The 19,283-nt window shown below is 44.5% G+C and overlaps 1 protein-coding gene across 3 annotated transcripts in view; it reads right to left on the bottom strand.

Moving 5' to 3' along the window:
* The window catches only part of IPO9 (importin 9), a 39,030-nt gene that overhangs the window by 8,376 nt on the left and 11,371 nt on the right, over positions 1–19,283 (bottom strand). For all 3 annotated transcript variants that reach the window (XR_004244368.1, XM_032133103.1, XM_032133104.1), the window contains exons 4-18: positions 18,479–18,680; positions 17,946–18,034; positions 17,568–17,654; positions 15,762–15,881; positions 11,185–11,285; positions 9,834–9,892; positions 9,190–9,341; positions 8,054–8,152; positions 7,811–7,917; positions 6,502–6,641; positions 4,726–4,885; positions 3,532–3,758; positions 3,186–3,334; positions 2,202–2,330; positions 688–963 (exon numbers count right to left, since the gene is read on the bottom strand). Coding sequence is in view for 2 of the 3 variants with exons in the window: in XM_032133103.1 (XP_031988994.1) it covers positions 688–963; positions 2,202–2,330; positions 3,186–3,334; positions 3,532–3,758; positions 4,726–4,885; positions 6,502–6,641; positions 7,811–7,917; positions 8,054–8,152; positions 9,190–9,341; positions 9,834–9,892; positions 11,185–11,285; positions 15,762–15,881; positions 17,568–17,654; positions 17,946–18,034; positions 18,479–18,680 (2,097 nt within the window). In the remaining variant the exon portion in view is untranslated. The remainder of the gene's footprint in view (positions 1–687; positions 964–2,201; positions 2,331–3,185; positions 3,335–3,531; positions 3,759–4,725; positions 4,886–6,501; positions 6,642–7,810; positions 7,918–8,053; positions 8,153–9,189; positions 9,342–9,833; positions 9,893–11,184; positions 11,286–15,761; positions 15,882–17,567; positions 17,655–17,945; positions 18,035–18,478; positions 18,681–19,283) is intronic.

The raw sequence follows: 19,283 nt of genomic DNA on the forward strand, positions 1-19,283 counted from the left end.
AAGAGATGGTGAAGCTCTTTGTCTGGTCTCTCACCTCACTCAGGCCAACTACGCCTCCCATCCACCAAAAGCTCACCTTGTCTCAAGTCCCAGGCATTTATCCTTGTAACACAGAATAAATCCACTCAAAAAGACATGCTGCCTTTGTCATAACATTCCTACTGAGGCAACTCCTATCTCTCCAAAGGAGGTTTGCAAGTACAAGGGCATGAGGGACTACTGAAGGTGCATTACAGCTCATCTGCGAGAACCTTGCTTACCCTATAACCTGACAACAAAAAGTTTCAGACCTGAGGAACAGCATGGAGCTGTGTCACAGGAGGGTTAGGTTGGGTATTAGGAAAAGGTTCTTCTCCCAGAGGGTGCTGGGGCACTGAACAGGCTCCCCAGGGAATGGTCATGCCCCCAAAGCTGTCAGAGTTCAAGGAGTGTTAGGACAGAGTGGGATCGTTGGGGTGTCCTATGCAGGGCCACGAGTTGGACTCAATGATTCTTTTGGGTCCCTTCTGACTCAGGAGATTCCATGATTCTCTGATCAGAGCAGGCATTTTCCTGACTACTTCAAGAGGATACACAGACCCTCCAATTGCACGAGCCAAAAATAATCAGGCACGAAATGAAAGAAAATGATGACAATTTCTTCTCATGGTGCTTCTCCTCACTCTCCTGGGTGCCCAGCCTGCTCACCTGCATCACACTGAGCGTCTCCGCTTGCTGCATTTTACTCAGGATCGCTCTCAGGATCTGGTCCAGATTCTCTCCCAGCTCACTCCCGGCTTTTGAAATTAAAGTGGAGACCAGCCTGCCCACAAAGGCAGCGGTGAACTCCGAGGTCCGTGGGTCCAGGAGCTGACTGACAACCTGCATCACGTACCAGAGCCCGTTGTGACCCTGCTCATCGTGCCACTGCGCGATCTGCTCCAGCGCCACCGACACGTATGCACGCAGGCACTCGCCGCCGTTCTACAGAGACAAGCAGTGGGTAAGGGAATGGGCAGGCACAGGCAGACATCCCCTTCACCATCCCAAAACAACCCTGAACCAAGATGAAAACAAGGGGAAAACTGGTGGGACCCATAAAAGATTCACAAGTAATTTCTGTAGACTTCAGCTCATTATCAAATACACAACTCTTCAGTGCCCAATCAGCAGCAATCAAGATAACTAATAAATACAGCAACAACCTCAAGTAGCTGCAGTTTTGTGCCAGTCTTGTACCTAAAAAATTCAAAGAGGTTTTAACAAGTGAGAGATGAAGACACAGAAGTGTGGCATGAACAAAACACAGACCAGCAGCTGAGCTGCAGTCTTTTTGAATTCTTCTTAGCACAAAGATCCAGCAAAGCAATCAATGTGCAGGTCTACAATCTCTCCTTGCTGGTCTCCAGCCTATTCTTACTGGTCTCTTGTTTAGGGAAAGACCATATTCCCATGGTCTGTATTCACATGGCAAAGAGTAGCTGCCACTATGGAACTCCCTATGTAAGGATTGAAACCAGCCTTGTTATTCATGTGCCAGCTAGGAGCTGGAATGAAAAGGCTCCCTGCACTTCTAGCCTCTGATGCTTTTTCCTTCTTGCTAGATACTCCAAAGACATCAGGCCACAGCCAAGCCTGCCAGTAAGCACAGCTCAGGCAGTACTGATGCTGGAGATGATTCCCTGCTTTCCCTCCATCCTGGCTCAATCAAAAAGAAGTCTGCCTTCCCCTTAAATGTAATCTTAAATGAGTACAGCAGAAAGCTGCTAGAGGAGGAGAGGGAGGACTTTTGCTGCCCTGTGCCTGTGAATGTGCCTGAAGATAGCCCCTGCCATTCCCAGGTGTGAGAAATGGGGGAAGAAAAGCATTATAGGTTTGTTTGGTTGGTTGGGGTTTTTTTTTTTTTTGTGTTACTGGGCTTTGGTTGGTTGGTTTTTTAACATGCTCCAATGCACTAAAATAGAAAAAACATCCAGGCTGCTGCCTTTCTCACTGTAGTTCTCCACATTCAGGAATGATCAGGAAAAATCACTACAGGCCCTGAACAACAGTACTTTCATGGTAAACTGGAGGTGGCAGAGGCTCCAGGGGAGTGCTGAAACAGCAACTGGCAGGCACAGCCTGGGCTCCCTCAAAGGCTGTCACCTCTCTTGGACTGGCACAGCCCCACAATCCTCCCCCTCCCCACAGTGTTACCTGCCTCCCCCTCCCCACAGGGGTACCTGCATTGTAGCATTGTCATCTGTGTTCAGGCTGCACTGTGCCACTGCAGGGAATGCCTGGCAGATGAGGAGCTGGGACAGAGGGGGTTTTGTATTCCTCACAACTGTGGTCAGTATATCAATAGAAGTCTGAAAGGAAAACACAAAACTGTCACAGCAGCAGCCACAGAACATGAAGTCAGCACTACCCACCCCTGCTGCAAACATCAAAGGTGTGAACCGCAGGGATGTGGCCACTGCTGCAACCACACTCTGAACTCACAGTCTAGAATAATTTTTAAATGCGAGGACCCCGGAGTCACACACCCAAGCATCACTGGTGTGAGCTGTAGAAGTTCTCAAGACAGTTCCAACATTAAAAGCAGTGTCACCACTCAAACATGGCAAACAGATGCATACAAATCAGAACAGCCAGAGAACTGTTCTAGCTGACTCGTTCCATTTTGGTTATATTGATTTAAATTTATTTTAATTACCTATAAGCAATTGTTACAGTCATACCAATTAACAGATTATATGCATATTGATATGGATGTTTATGGGTTTAATTCCACACAACCATTCTACACAGTCAGTGCCTCATCTTTTATTAGGGCACCTGTATAATTTATCTCCAATTCATGCATATGTGATGCATAAATCAGAAAAAGCCTTAGGAAGCAGCGCAAGGAAAAGTTGTGTAGCTGCTGGGAGAGGAGACTGTTCCTGCTGAAAGATGGCAATGCCACAGCAAAATGACTGGGGATGACTGATGCTGTGGACACTGGAAGAAGGCCAGTGGAGCAGTTTAAAGCCAACTTTTGGAAGCATCTTCCTGCACCTGCAGTTTGCCTTTTTTCCACAAAGAAACCTCCCCCAATGACTGAAGCCATCACTCCAAAGCATGTCCACAGCAGCCTTTCTGCCCTTTGCAGAGCAGCCACCCTGGGTGTTACAGAACAGGGAACATCTCCAGCCCAGGCCATGCCCCACTGAAGCACTTACTGCACACAGCCCCGCTGGGATCTTGTCAGCTGGGGCCTGCATGATGCTGACAAGGGTTGGGATCAGCCTCATCTGCATTGGACCCTGGCAGGCTTCTATTTGAGCTAGCTCCTTAAAAATATCCTGGGCAAGAGAAGCAACAACAGGATCTGGAGAGAGAAAGCACCATTTACTAAAACACACACATATCTCAATTTTTGCCACCACTATTCTGGCTGGGAAAAGCAGCAAGTTTCCCCTCTGCCACGGGAATCAGTGTTCCTTCAATGACCATTGATTCAGTTTTCAGCAGCAGGATTCAACAGCAAAACCAAGCGTGCTTTGGGAATGTAAGTGGAATGCATACCGTTACTGTACTTGAGGAATATTGCAATGGTGAAGGGGCAGATCTTGTTCTCCATGCTGGCTGTAAACGCTGGGTCCACTGTGCACACAATGCACAGCGTCTCCATCACCAGGTTCAGCACCTCGGAGCTGAACTGAGTTGCCAAGTGGATCAGGCCATCCAGAATGCTGGGAAGAAAAGGCTGCAACACATGGGTGCTCTCGGAGATCTTCAGCTGGTCACAGTAGCTAGACAAGAAATTTGTGATACAAAAATACTTTCCTAATATATTGAAGTAACTTAAATATATTTCATTTTAGATAATACATAAGGGATTGTTTCATCCTGTCCATTCTTATCCCCCGAGTTCACTCCTCTAGGACTTCTCTCCTTCAGTCCACTACTGTCTGACCTCCCAGCAGCTCAGCAGGAAGGAGGAGGAAGTCTTCCCTCCTCATTCCACCCCTGATGTTCACACAAGCAGAGTTGAGCCGAGTGATGTTAGAAGCTTCTACTGCCCCTCAGTGACAGATCTCTCCTAAGAACTGCCCATTGATGGAGAAAAGGAAGAAAGTCCAGGACAGACACTGCTTACGAAGTGTTTTGTTACCATGTTCTACAAGTGAGCTGGGGGGGTGATAAAGCAATTTCAGGAATAACTAAGTTGTAAGTCTCTGACTTTATTTATTCATTAACATTTCAGTGCAAATAAGAGACAAAATGCTGTTTGGAAGAGTAGAGTGGGGAACAGTCAAGTAGCGGATTTTTTGTGACTGGTTTTTTGATTTTACACAAATGTTCATTTTTTACTTTAGAATCAGTACAGCAGAACTTCCTTATGACAAAAATGGGCTAAGAAAATCAAACCCCAAACACTCCTTATTACTGTGATTGGCTCCATAGGCCTGTATGATGTCAGCCACCTTTATGACCTAACAGGAGTAATCTGGGTTTCATCCTTGTGCTTTCCAACACTACCTAGTGCTGCTCCTCCCACAACACTTTACTGTAGCCAACCTCGAATCTCAATTCCATATTCCTCATTAGAGTTATTCTATTTTGAACCTGTTTGTTTATACTTTTTAGGCTGACATCTATTTCATTCAAAGCAAAACCTCCCACAGCCCAGCAGAAATACTATTTTAACAAACCAGTTTATCAGTGTGATTTATACTCCTGTCCCTGGGGCTGTGGAATAGCCCAGGGTTTGCTTACCCCCAGATGGCTCTGACTGCAGAGATCCGGACAGAGGGGGGCTGGGTTTCGTGCAATCCACTGACAGTGGCTTGCAGGAACTGCTGGATGAGCTCTGGAGACATGGCCACGGTGAAACGGCTGGCAGCCCACAGGGCCCGGCCCAGGAGGAAAGGAGACACTGCAGCAAAACAAAAAACCCCAGTGGCTTCAGAATAAGCTTTATGAGTTTAAAATCACAGCTGCTTCCATCCATTATTTAAAATCTTGTCATCCCAATAGGAAAACACTGAAATGTGACATACAAGACAAGTGTGCAGGCATACAAAGAATTTTTGTTCATAGGCAGAATACAGCTTATTTTCTTAGTTATTTCAAAGAATAATTTCTCATTTATTAAAAAACCTCCTCCCCTCAACTATTTACACTTTAATTTGTTCATCACTGAACAAAAGCAAAGGAAGGGAACAGAGGCTTTTCCAGAAATTCCCATTTATCCAGCTCAATATTCTGTCCCCAGCTGCAGAAAACAGCAGCTTCTTAGGGAGAAGAATTAGAGTAACAGAGCTCATACCCAGGGACCTTTCATGGATTACATTCCTAGTTTGCAGCCATCACCCTGCAGTAACAGAACAGAATTCTGTGGCTCACCAGCACCACAGAAGCAGTGGACATTCATTATCCACTCACCTGCTTGCACTCACCAAGGTATGATATATCTTTATCACACTTACTCCTGCTGCCTTTTCAGACTATGAATCTCCTTACCTATCTAGGCTGGCCTCAAAGTGATGATGCTCTCTGTTCCTCAGCATCTTTACTGCCATTATTTATGCTCCTGCAAGTACTAACTTTAAGATGAGGACATAAAACACTCTGTGCAAGATGTACAGCAAGAGAAGAGCTTTGTTTTTTAAGTCACTATCATAAAATACAACATTTCTTTGTCTGTACCATTACTGACCATTAAATGGATATCCTTGGAGAGCCATCAACACACTGACTCTGGGAGCCCTTCTAGAGAACTGTAGCTCATTTACAACCCAATGCCACACATGTAAATGAATGTAAATATATGTAAATTGCTGGGGTTGGTTTCTTACATGCATTGCAAACTAGTTCTTCACTCAAAATTAACACAAAGAAAAGAAAAAACCATTCTTTGTAATGGGCTAAACAAGTGTTTCTTTGATGAAAAAGGAACCCAGGAATCTGGTTTTTTTCTGCACTGACACAACTCAATGTGGACTCATCAATGATACTCACATTGCCTTAAACTTCTAAAATTTTAATTTGCAATTCCTCTGACTCTCCTGCACACTGATGTAAGATAACACAGAGAGCAAAATCTTGCTGAGTTCCCAATAACAAAATCCCATTTAGCCGGGAGCATTATTTGAATTCATGTGCTACACAACTAGTGTCAGCCTCAGCATAAAACAAATGGGATGATATGGTGCAGCAGGAATTCTGAAGGCGGTTAAACACTGCTGGTGACTTTCCCAGGCACAGACACAAGACACCAGAACAGCTATTTTCCACCCAGCTCCCCAGGCCCTACAGGCTCATGCATCCAGCCAACAATGACATCCAGCTGAAAGCACAGTCCCACAGACAAAGGACTTACACTACAACTGGGAGCATGTGGGAACTCACAAGATTGACTTTTTTCACATGAGCAAGGTGCACAACTGCATTTCCCAATACCACATGCACACATCAACCTGACTAATTCATCAGAGACTCCCAGTGTCTGGCACCCAGCAGCTATCCCCAGGGATGTGGGGTCCCACATACCTGAAAGATTGAGGTCTGCCAGGACCACATTTGTCAGGAAGCCATGCATATCAAAGTGTATTCTCCCATTCTTCACACTGTCTGTAATTATAGACTTGACTGAGCCCAGGGCCAGCATACAGGCTTCATGTATTTTCCACCTGCAAAATAGTTCAGATGCTTAAGAGCATATTTTTCTCCATCATCACCTCAAGAAAGAAATACATATTCTGAAGTGAAGCCAAAAGTAATTTTTTGGTCTAAGCTACCACAATTATTTCCTTGATCCCAAAAGAGAATTTTAAAAAGCCCTCAAAGAGATGAACATTTACAAACTGCAAGATGCGGGCTTGGAAACTCCCTCAGGACAGGCAGCATTCTCAGTCACTTCCTAAAATATTGGTGGAATAACCGCTACTTGTTCCGATTTTGTTCTCATAATAAAAAAGAGCCTCTTCCATGAAAGTTTGTGTTCCAGTCATGTCTTCATTATTTGTGTGCAGAAGCACTGGGATACTCAGTATATTAAAGGTTTAAAAACATCTAATTTTGCATTGACATTTTGTTAATTATGATGATATAGAACTATGTGCAAATACCACCTCTCCTTGGTTTTATTTGTGAAGCCAAGAACCTACTTTACAGCTTCTCACAATTGAGGCAGATGGGGACTGAATGGCTGATTTTGCAGCCATTCCATTGTTGCTCATTATCAGAGAGGCTACTCTGACACTAACATTCAAACTAAACACAAACACTGAACCAATGCACTGTAAAACCAGGAGAGAATCACTGTGGACCAGCAACTAGGTACTCCTGCAACAGAGTTTTCTTCTTCTATCCCCAAAAAACATTAAAAACTGCAAGTCTGAAGTTCTAAACTTGAACACATACATCTGCATACAGCACCTCTCTTCTTGACATCAAGTCAAAAAAATAAATTATACATATATCTCTCAATACTTTTTCCCTGCAATTTTTATCCCAATTAACTGAACACGAAGTATTGCAAATTTCTCTTCTGATTTTGTATAACTAATTATGGTCTCCCATGAGATGTTTTAAGGAATGTCAAGCTCTGAAGGGAGGGAGCTTTGGCACAGGTAGATTGTGTTAGGAACTGCCCAAATTACTCCACATGAAGATTTCATCATCTGGCTCAAGAAGTGCTGTACTTCCTTTTGCTTCTTCTAATCAGAGCTCTCCAATTCCATCCTTGCCCATCAGTAGCATTGTCACAAATGAAATGTGATTAAATCATGGTGCACCCAGTGCTGCAGATGAGCTCGACACCTGCCCCAGCACCGTCCCCTCCACCCCAGCCCCTCACCAGTGCTCAGTGCCGCTGTTTTTAGCCTGCTCAGCTTCCTGCAGATGCCTCGTAGCTGCTGCAGCCAGAGCAGTTGCACTCTCATTCTGGAAATCAGCAGCCACAGCCTGTGCAGAAGGAAATGGCAACACTCATTTGTATGGACTGTTAAAAGTTGACCTTTTCTCTAAATGCCCTTCCTGAAGCCAGGTTTGATACTTGTCATTACTATTTCAGTATCTAAACATGGAATACGTTTCATACCAGCAGCAGATCCTGTGCAGCAATTCTCACTGTGTAGGAAAATGTATCATCATCTTCATCCTCCACAAACTGCTGTGGATTCGCAGTCCAAACTTTTATCTAGAGGAGACAAAAAGGAGGGGGCAGCTGAGACTTCAGGACACCATGGGTAAAAGGCAGCTTTGCTGTTCCCCGTAACCTGTTTTGGAGAACTACTTTCAGAATTTTTCCTGCCATAAGAAGTCTTCATCCTCAACTGATTTTTCTTCTATTCCATTGGAGAAAACTTTGAAAAGAAGAAATGCTCTTTGTTCTGAGCTCATCTTGCTCTTCCGCCCCTCATTTGAGATCAGTTTGACAGAACTAATGACTGACCTGGAATCAACGCTATACAGATTTATTTTTAGATGAGGAAGTGGAAGAAGCAGATAAATCTTTTAACAGAGTGCTTGTTTTTATGCATGTCTACCTAAACTAAAAGATGATGTCTGTCAGGCTTGCGAGGCCAGGAGCCATGTAGAATTTCAGTACAAATTATTTCACCCTACTAGCACAACATTTTCACTCTCACAGAAACCTGTTTATCCCTTTCAGCATGATAATCCTCATTTTCACAGCACAATGCATCATGGAAGAATGAAAAAAGAAAGCCTGAAAGAGCTGAGGTTGTTCAGCATGGAGAAGATTCCAGGGAGACCTTATAATTGCCTTAAAAATGAAACCCTGGTAAAACCAGGGCCCCAGGACAAGGGGCAACAATTTTAAACTGACAGATGGTAGGTTTAGATTACAGAAGAAACCCCTAACAGGGTGCTGAGACACTGGATACATTGCCCAGAGAAGCTGTGAATGTCCCATCACTGAAAGTGTCCAAGGCCAGGCTGGACGGGGCTTGGAGCAACGTGGGATAGGGGAAGGTGTCCCTGCCCATAGCAGGGGGTGGAACAAGATGGGCTTTAAAGTCCCTTCTGACCCAACCTCTTCTGTGATCTGTGATTTACTGTTCACCTTGTACCATTTTGGAATCTCTAAGCACTGCCACAGCAAAGCGATGGAACAGCCTGTTAGATTTCCATGCACTGAAACTCTTCCCAGGACACTTGCTGGTTTAAATCTCTCATTTCTTTTGTTTCCTACACAACACAAAACATGCTCACCTGCTCCTCTGTGATCTGCATGTAAAGCAGGATGTAATAGATCAGCTCTGGCAGAGCCTTCTTCACTGTGCTCTTAAATTTGTTGTTTTCCAACAAGGCATGAACAAATTCAAATATGCTGAACACCAGATTTTCAAAGCCCAAAACTTCACCTGAACAAAGTGGAAAAAACAAAAAGGAACATGACTGAACATGCCAACATACAAAAAGCTACAAATGGATGTGAAAATAATTACAAACTATTAGCTTGTCTGAGCAGATATTTATTCATTCTCCTGGACTAGCAAGTGCAGCAGCAGCCCCAGGAGGATTTCTGACCTCATCACTTCCTGCTCTCTTCCCACCACACACCCCTCATTAAAATTTATAAAGCTCAACCTAAGACCTACTTGATTCTCTTTTGTCCCACTGCTTTTACCTCAAAATTGTTGCTGAACTCACCCCTTGAGCCATTAGAAAACTTAAATTGTGCAGCTTCACTGATCACAATCACAAGTAATTTGCAAAGAAGTGATGGACACCATTCTAACATCATAAATGCACCTTTAGCACGATCTCCCACAGTGCTTCAGTCACTGTTTTGACAGTAATATTTAGGTAACTCCATTCCTCTGCAAAAAGCAAAGTGAAGTGCAAGTTCTTACCATCAGAATCCACAGGATCCTCCACCTCTTCTGTGTAATTTACTTCTGTTCTCACATAAGTGAATGGAGTTAAGGAAATGCTTTTTTCTAAAGAACAACATCTATTTTGGAATTAATCTGCTTCTGTCTTAAAGTTCCCGATAACTTGGGAAGGTTTTGTTCTTAAAAAACCCTTTGATTTTGTGCAGAGTCCTGTGCTTCACAGAGAGAAGAGCTCCTGGCTTTGTGCACTGCCCAAGTTCAAAGATCACTTTCCACAGACCAACTCACACATCACTTCAGCACATCCTTCATATTATTTGTTTAACTTAGATCAAACCCACCAAGGTAACCCAAAACTTCATTTATATTAACTCTGCAAGAACAGAACCCCCTAGACTCACTCTTTCCAGGGGATGTGAGCTAATTCAACACCTCACTGCTGCCCAAGCGTGAGGAGCCAGCCCGTGCTCCAACATCCTACCTTAGGTTGGCTCTGCTTCTACCAAGCTTCTCCACATGTGCCAGCCCTGGGAAATGGCAGAAAACTAACGTGGGGGTAAAGAGGAAGGAGTTTTCTTTGGGGATGGTGAACTGAAGATCCAACAAGTACCAGAGCAAACACAAGGAAAGGAAGAACAAGACTCCCCGCTTTTGCAAACAAAAGCCTGTTTTGTCAGCTCAGGTACCAGCAGGACTGTAGCAGGAGTCAGGGCAGGAGAGGGAGAAATACACCATCAAAAATCCAAAAAACGGCTTCTTGTACTTTCATAGATTCCCAAAATGGTTTGGGTTGGAAGGCATCTTAAAGACCATGTAGCTCCAATCTTCCTGCCATAGGCAGGGACACCTTCCACTGTATTTTAACAAGTGTCTGAAAAAACGATATGGAGAGATTTGAGTCGTCAGTTTTCAAGTCCTGGGCAACGCACCCACAGAGCACTCTGACACGGCTGGGTGTGCACTGGAGCAATGACTGAAAATTCAAATGGCAAATCAGCTTCTGCAGCAAATACAATCAGCCATTAGTTCTGCTGCAGCAAGGGGTACTGCTGGTTCTTCTTCTCCTGAACTCTTTACACTGTGACCAGCATCTTTTTAAGAAGACAATTTTTACCAAAAAGTACTAGAAACAATGCAGAGCTCGTGGCAGTTCTACAGCCACTGTATCATGGGCACCTGCATCAGTCAGCATACATTATAAGCTAAAAGAAACTTAATGGTGCCTCCTGAAGTAACAGAAATATCCTGTTTGTCTGGCAGGGCAGAACCCTCCATGTATTGTGCTTCTCCAGCAGCCACATCATTACTGGGCATGAGACTGAGTTTGTCTCGTTCGATTCCAGTTAAAGCCATTCACCACCAAGGATATAAAGCAGCACTTTCCGTAAGGGTGTTCCAGACGATGGGCAGGATCTGCTGCATTGATGAAATCATGTGCTTTGGGTAGTTTTTCACAAGTGCTGTCACAGCCTGGAACCAGAAAGAATATCAGTCAAAAGTGAAACTGGGAAAGCCATCAACACACTCAAATCACAGGCTGCTGTTTCATTAACAACTGAGATCATCCAAAGTCTTCCTCTCATTGAGGTCTCCTCTCATTCCCGACTTCACAGTCCCCCCTCTTGCTCAAACACTGACCAACACACCTCACTCGGTGTTTCCTCTTTTGCAGGGAAGCAAAGGGACAACACAAGATGTGGCACTTTGGAGTGAAGACAATGCAGTAGTGAGGCAATGACTCAAATCCAAAGCACATCACTGCAGCGCTGTCTGGATACAATTATCCTGGAAGTGTCTTGTCCCAGAAAAAGAACTCTAATGTCATGTAAAACCAGACTACTGCCCATTTTCCACAGACATTTTCCACACTTCATTGCAAGCAACACATCCAATGCACACCCAGGGAGTAGGTGCAGAAGCAAACACCCACCCAGATCAATTCTCTTCCCATTCTGGCTGCAGACACCAGTGACCGTACCAGCCCAGCAGAGGGGCTGCTCTGGGAGCAGCTCAGCAGCTCCACAGGGGATTGTGCCTGGACTTTAATGAAGCTGATCACCCTGACTTAGGGGAGCCCTTCCACTGACACTTGCCAAAGACCTTTGGGGATCCTCCAGCAGTGAGAGAGCTCTCACTCCCCCCTCTCTCCTCCAGGGGCACAGCTCCAGTTGTGTTACACCTGTTACAGAACAGCCTCTCACAAACTGCCTGAGAGGTGGCTGCTCCCAGACACACGGGTGTCAGTTTGTTTGTGCTTACCCAATACAAACCACTCTGTGCAGTTTGTTTGTTTGCACCACTGGGTACATTAATAGAAATAAAATACAGTAATTCACCTTCCAGAAAAACAACAGCAATCTAATATCAGTATTAGAGATGAGCAGGCGTCAGGAATAACCCAGCTATGTGGGTTTGGGAATGAGTCTGGCAGGTGCTAGAAGGAAGCATTACAGAAAAGACCTGCTGAAGTCTCCAGAAAAAAAAAAAAAATTATGCAGGTGCTGGCAAAAGATGTGAACCTGATCTTCAGGACTGCTGCAAACTCAACACTCTGCCTAGGGCCACAGGAGCATCCAAACAGACTTATTCCATATGGCACTGCATATGAGCCCCATGTAAATGTTTCTAAGCTCTACGCCCAAACAACTTTGCAGGAAGCACTGCTGGAGTGCTAAGAGAGTTCTTCAATTCAATGGCTCTGCAGTTGTAACAATAGAAGGCTGCATTTGCAAGGTCACCACATTCCTGCAGAGCAAGTCATTAAAAACCAGAGCACTCTCCTGTCAGATGTTGTACTTCAACCCCTGGCCCCTCATTCTGCCAATTCCCACCGCTTGTCTGAAAAAGAACTGCTGCACAGATCCTCTGCCAATCCCCACGTATTGCTCCACCACCTATTAATCCTTCAAGAAAGCCCTTCTCTCTTCAGAGCACTGCTCCTTAAAGTCACTCTATCAAAGCCTTTTATTGCTTCTCTTCCTGATTGCACCTTTAAACAGAGAAGAAATCCCCAAACTTTTGGATAAAAAGCTTAGAATACACACTAGAGAGCATGCTAAAGCTGACTGTCAGTCAGAGTTCAGCAGAGGCAGGTGAAGTACCTTGTTCATAAACTTGGGAAATTTGCCCCAAGACACGGATACCACCTCATCTTCCATCCAAGAACAAAGAGATTACGATTATTTTTTTAGCTAGTTATTTGTTCCAGCATCAGGAAAAATGTAAGCATAACTTCTCTGACCCACAGGTGTTGAACAGCTTCTAAGCACAAATGAAGAAGCACAACAGCAAGGCTGCAAGATGCTTTAGATTGTTGGCTAATTTGGTGTTCCTGATATATTACTGCACACTAAGTACACCATATTTGTATTCCATTGTTGTGAAATTTGCCTTAAATCTCCCACCTGTCATGTTTAATCACTCTGTTTCTCTCAAAATAATCAGTAGTGGCATGTACAAGAAACTGAATTAGGATTCAAGAATTGCACAGTTGCAGCTCATTCATCCTTAGAGACACCAATTTAATTCATGCTGAACTATCAAACACAACAATAAATTACACCATGGGTATTTCCTTCTAGTCCTCACACTTGATATTTTTGTTGTTGCCAAACCTCCCATCTCCTCCAAGGATCAAAAGCCCCGATTTCCTGCTGATAACTACTTATAAACTTGTATCTATACTGGGAACAACTTGGGACACATTAACCATCAGTGGTTCCCCATGATGTGATCCAAACTATTCACTCCCCTAACCAGGATAACTGTCCCAGGGGATCAGGCAGATGTGCACACTGCAACAGCATTCCTTAAAGCTTCTGACACTGTCCTGCAGAACATTCTGACATGGGCAGCACAACAGTTTAGGTCAGGGCTGCCTCTGATTTCCATCAAGAACTCCATGAACCTTGGAGTACAAAGCTCTCAAGAGACAGGGAAGGGGAAAAAAAAAAAAAAGTCTTCCTGTCATTTGCCACACAGCACTTCATTAAGGAAGACAGGATTGAGTTTGCATCTGGTTGAAAATGTGCTGTAAAAAAGCCTCAATTGCCTCTTCCATTGTATCAGCTTTTCAAGGGGTTCCCTTAATGACCTCATCTGTAGAGATGGTTTAAATAATCCCCTAAGGTTTCTTACTTCTGCATTACAATGGCTATAAAATCCACTTCTCTGGAAGTGAAGGCAATTCATGGGTCTTTCACCTGAATCCCTTTTTCCTTAGAAAATTGCTATCATCAGCTTAGAAACCCTAAGTGACAAAACCATGAATTGCCTTAAGTCAACAGCCAGAACACCCATCTCTTCACAAAGAGCCTCCTACAAACCACTTGTCAGCAGCAGATCTCCTGAATTTACTGTTCAAGTCCACACTGATTCTCTGCTGCCATTGATGCCACCGGACGCACAGCAGTGAATTCAGATCCAAATCCTCTTGTGTTGCACCTCCCCCGCACAGGCCAAGGGCAGAGGCCCTGACACAGCTAAGAAGCAGAGCAAGAACACGGTGACATTTCCTCAGAGACTTTCTCAGCCTGTCACATTGTTCAAGAACCTCCTGGCAGGACCAGTGCTGACATACCCATGCAAACAGCCCAATGCCAGCAAGCACTTACTTAAATAACAGAAAAGGCTGCAGAATGCATTGATGTAACAAGAACAGAACTGGCCTGGCCTGGTTTAGAGTGAAGCCATCAGTTACAACTGCTTTCTGTGGAGGCTGAAAAATACCACTACTCAATAACAATCCAAATGTGAGTATCTGGAGTAAGAGATTAAAACATTCTTGAGCTGCAGCCTGTTCAAATCGAGATACCCTGCAGTGTCCCCTTCACGTTGCTGTTCCTATATATCACTGCCCCAAGAATCCCAGTGCACAGGCAACAGAAAGGAAAAAAAAAACAAATCCACGAGAGACACTCTCTCAACAAAAACTGCCAACATCCTTCCCCTACTTCCCGTAGTGCTGCAGGGCAAGAACAGCTCCAGCTGTTCCCAGAGTATGAGACCTGCAGCCCTTCACTGAGAAGCCACAGGATGCCCAGACCAGGTACTGCTGCCTTGAACAGGACTGAGACAAGTTCCACAACACAGAGCACAGGAGCTGCTGGTTTGAGTAACACAACAGCACCCTCCCAGCATTTTTTTTCATTACTTCAGCACAAAGCTGGTCATCCTGAAAAACTTTTGACACTTGTCTTCAGTAACTTCCTTATTGCTTCCTTCAGGGTACATGGCTGAATGGGCCTCAGTGCCCATCCTCAGAAACCTGTACACAGACCTGAGTCTTGCTCACCCCAGTACACAGGGGTGTAAATGAAAGATCTGGATTTGATCCTGCAACTTACGCTTCTGGCTCTTTGCTCTCCTGTGCCGCAGGCAGCACACCCTACAGCTCCAGTGCTTTCCAAGCTGTTACAGGGGTCTGCACTGGCCCTTGTCCCCATGCAAACAGAGCTCTCCCATCCAATCTCCTTTCTCCAGGAAACCAGGACAGTACAAACACCTTCCACCTCTCTTTCTCAGACATCATTTAGCATTAAAGAGCAAGCAAGTTCCAGAAAAGCACCTTCACTTAATAAGCTTTTACAACTTCACTGCATTAGATTTCTGCAGCACCTTTAGAAAAGACTGGTATTTAACTACAGATTATGGTGTCCAAGACATATCCAAGATACATTAGATCAGCAAATGACAAGGACAGATGGTCCTATGGATCGGATTCCTGTGGATCATTTTACAGACAGATCCTCATGGATCTCATCATAGGTATCTTCAGTCCAGGCAAACAATTTATTTCACTGTTGATGGTGCTGCGAGCCAAAAGCCTTCACTGTTCATACCTTGAGCAATATTAGGAGATGTGCCACACAAGTTTGTTTTCCAGCACATCTGAGTGTGTGTTGGTATTCAATTCTTTCTCCACTTAATCAGCCCTAAGTGACTCACCTTCAAAACTTCCATCTTAAACCCGCTGTCCGATGTTGGTCCATCAGGCATCTGCAGGGCCTGGACAAAGGCTTCTGTGAACTGCTGCACCACAGGAAAAATCAGGACCTTGGCTGCACCCTGGTTACAGACAATGCAAACACAGGTGAATACCCAGTACAGAATCCCCACATCTGAAAGGTAAAGCACTAGAAGCAATAACAATTGCACTTTTCTGGTACAAAATGGAAGAGGAACTCATGCCAGCTGCAGAATATTGCAAAGTCACATGAAAGTTGTTTCAGACATCACTTGGGCTCTCCCCTTATGTTAGGAACTAAGCTCAGCTGAATCCCACTCTTCAGAACCCCACAGCACAGGCTGCCACAAAACACACACATCTAACTCATCACTTTGGAGTCTCGAGAGAGATCCAGACAATCCAGTCTGGAAAGCCCCAGGAGCAGGGCTCACCCCTCTTAGACAGGCATTTAACTTGATGAACTGAATCCTGCCCTGCACCCCACCACCCCCAGGCTACAAAACCAACCTGGGGTGACTCCATCACACACACAATTACCCCAAACCCTGCAGCTGGCATTTATCTCCCTGCAGAGCCTCCATCCCCCAAACCAAACAAGCTGAGTATCAACAGCTGGCCTGAAGATTAACAGGATGATTCTTCCTAGGAAAATGCAGCAAGTATTTTTCCAGATGTCAGAGCACTCCATAAGCAGTCCTTGGCAGAGCAAGTAATACAGGACCAAAATAATTTTATTGAGATTATTCCTCATAACTCCATGGCCAGGATAGCAAAGTCCTATGTTTAAATCTATTGGGAAATGCCATTTATAAAAAGATTCCCTTTTTCTTTTCTTTTTTTAAGTAAAATTTCAATAGAAAAGGTTTAGTATTCAATGTAAAGGACACTTTCAGCCCTCCTCCAGAATGAGTGAGCAGCTACTACTGTCTTTTGGATACTGGTACCAGCTGCATGATGCAGTGCATGAATAACCTTGTCATGGCAGTAGAGATACAGTGTAATTACCAGAACTTTCCAAAAGGCTGCACTGGATTGCTCCCTGTGCAAACAGGGAGGGAACAGCACATGGAGCCACTCAGCAGTGACCAGCTTCTAGAATAAGAATCACCCTTCCCTATCCTCACACCCCAAAAAGTTAAAAATAACTATTTATTGTCTGGGAGTGCTGGAAAAACCACTCGTCAAAGGCCATTTAAAATGGAGATGTGCTTAGTTAGAACCAGACAGGAGACTCACCTATAACGCTGCTTAAGTGCAGTGTTTGTTTCTTAACAGCTGCTCTTCCCGAACTGGGCTGGGTTTGGCTTCCCCCACCTCTTCAGGAACACAAGGCCAAGGCGCCTCCTGAAGCACCAGGTGAAGCTCCAGGAGCCTGGAACCAAAGCCTCGCCCAAGGGCCCCACATTACCCAGGTGCCCAAGGCCTGGCAGGTTCTCAGGACACACAGCTCACCTGAAGACTGGAAGCTAAGCCAGGGATTTCCAAACAAAGGGATGATACCCTATCTCCTCCCCATGCTGACTCCCCCCTTTCCTGAGCTGCTACAAGCATGTCTGTTGATAAGCCATAAATTAACCTTAATTATGGAAATCAAGTCCCACTATCATGGCATGCATGTAAAGCAGGGAGTCAGCCACTTTACATGTATTAAATTACAGCCTCTTCCCCCGAATTTCAGCTGACACAGTACATAACTTTCCAATGTTTCATTTCCATTTTAACAATTTTTAGAACCTCACTCAGTTTGAATTCAAAGTATCTTGTATGTCAAGTTAAACTCTTGCCTTTTCCAACTCCTCCATGTTACAGATCATGTGGGCACACGTGGTAAATATCTCCACTGCACGTGACCTCGTGCGAATCCCATACACCTAGAGAAAAGTTAAACATCAGGAACACAAGATTCTTTTTACACAAGATACCTCCTTTAATTATCTTTTAATTGTATTTCATTTTTGCTTTAGCTTTATTCTCTTATTTTATCACTGGCTTCAACTTTTCTGTTGAAACATAAGCTGCCATCAACTATCACATCATCAAGACAATTCTTTAAGTCTAACTCATACTACAGTATGACTTAACCGTTAAAGCTGGAGTTTCTTTGTTCCAAGAAACATTCCCACTCATTTCATCCAATACCAGCCTCACTGTGAAGATCATACCTCTGCCATTGTGAAAATTTTGTACATCTCTGGAAGAATAACTGGAGCTACAAGTGGCATCTGTATGTCTGTCACTTCCCGGGTAAATTCTAAAAAATGGAAAAAGAAGAGAAGTTCTTATAAGAAATCCAATCTGCAGGCAACAGCAACAATAGAACCTGTGGGAAACACTAAGCGTATTGGAAACATGTTGATTTGTACTTCACTAGACCAGGGCTATCTGGTCTATCCAAAGCAATCCTCAAAGGCAAGAAGAAAAATACCACACTAAAACCTGCAGGTATCTGGAAAACAGGGTGTTACAATCAAAGTCTCTGCTGAGCTCTAACCTGCAGCACAGCATCTCCTTCTCCAGCTCTCATGACACCTGCTGAGCACACGATACCACAGCCAGCAACAGCCACCAGGCCCAGGGGAAGAGAAGAAGAAATTCCAACTTCTTCAATTTGGATGAAACGTGACAGAATACTGGCACAAGGAAAAGCCTAAACAGCTTCCTACAGCAGCCTTGCCCAGCCCTGGCACCCACACACCTGTGAGCACTCTCATGGCTCCATGCACTGCATTGACATCGCCGCTGACCAGCATCTCCATGAGGAGGTTGAAGAGCTCAGGCCAGGCCTCGGGCCAGTCCCAGTGGGCGATGGCTGACACGGCGTAGGCGACGCTCGAGCGCACCTTGCTGATGGACTCCCTCAGCCCGTTGGGCAGCAGCTCCCTAATCGCAACCTTTGCCTGCAGAGAACAACGGTATCTACAACAGATCCAAAACCACAACACAATCTAATAAAAAAAAATTTAGACCTATGACTGTATCTTGATATTGATTCAATATTGATTTTACAAAATGAACATCCAGGAGACCAAAATTCTCTTGCACGCTATACCCCATAATACTTTAGGGAAAACCGCATGGTGTGTTTTAACACAGCATCTTCTCACAGACAGCATCAGACAAGCACAGAGTAAATAGTTCACAGCTGCAACTGCACAGGATGTACAGATCCACATGGAAGACATCCAGAGTCAGCTGAGATAAATCCCAGCTCCAGTGTCAGGGACTGTGTTTGCTTACTTTGGAAGATTTCAGTAAACAAGAACAGTCACCCAGCCCTTGAAGGGACAGGAAAAAATAAAAGCCACTTCTGGGGCACAATTCAAGCAATTATCTCTGGATGGGATGAATCATACTCTAGATATGAAAGATGCTCCAGTCAACAGTCAGAGTGGAAAGGGCTGGAATCTCTGGCCATCTCAGCTGTTAAATACCCCTGCTGAGCAGATTTTTAATGAAACTCAGCAGCTTTAAACTAAAATTTGTCATGGGAAAATAACCTT

Source organism: Corvus moneduloides, chromosome 24, assembly GCF_009650955.1.
Source record: "Corvus moneduloides isolate bCorMon1 chromosome 24, bCorMon1.pri, whole genome shotgun sequence".
Classification (NCBI taxonomy): domain Eukaryota; kingdom Metazoa; phylum Chordata; class Aves; order Passeriformes; family Corvidae; genus Corvus; species Corvus moneduloides.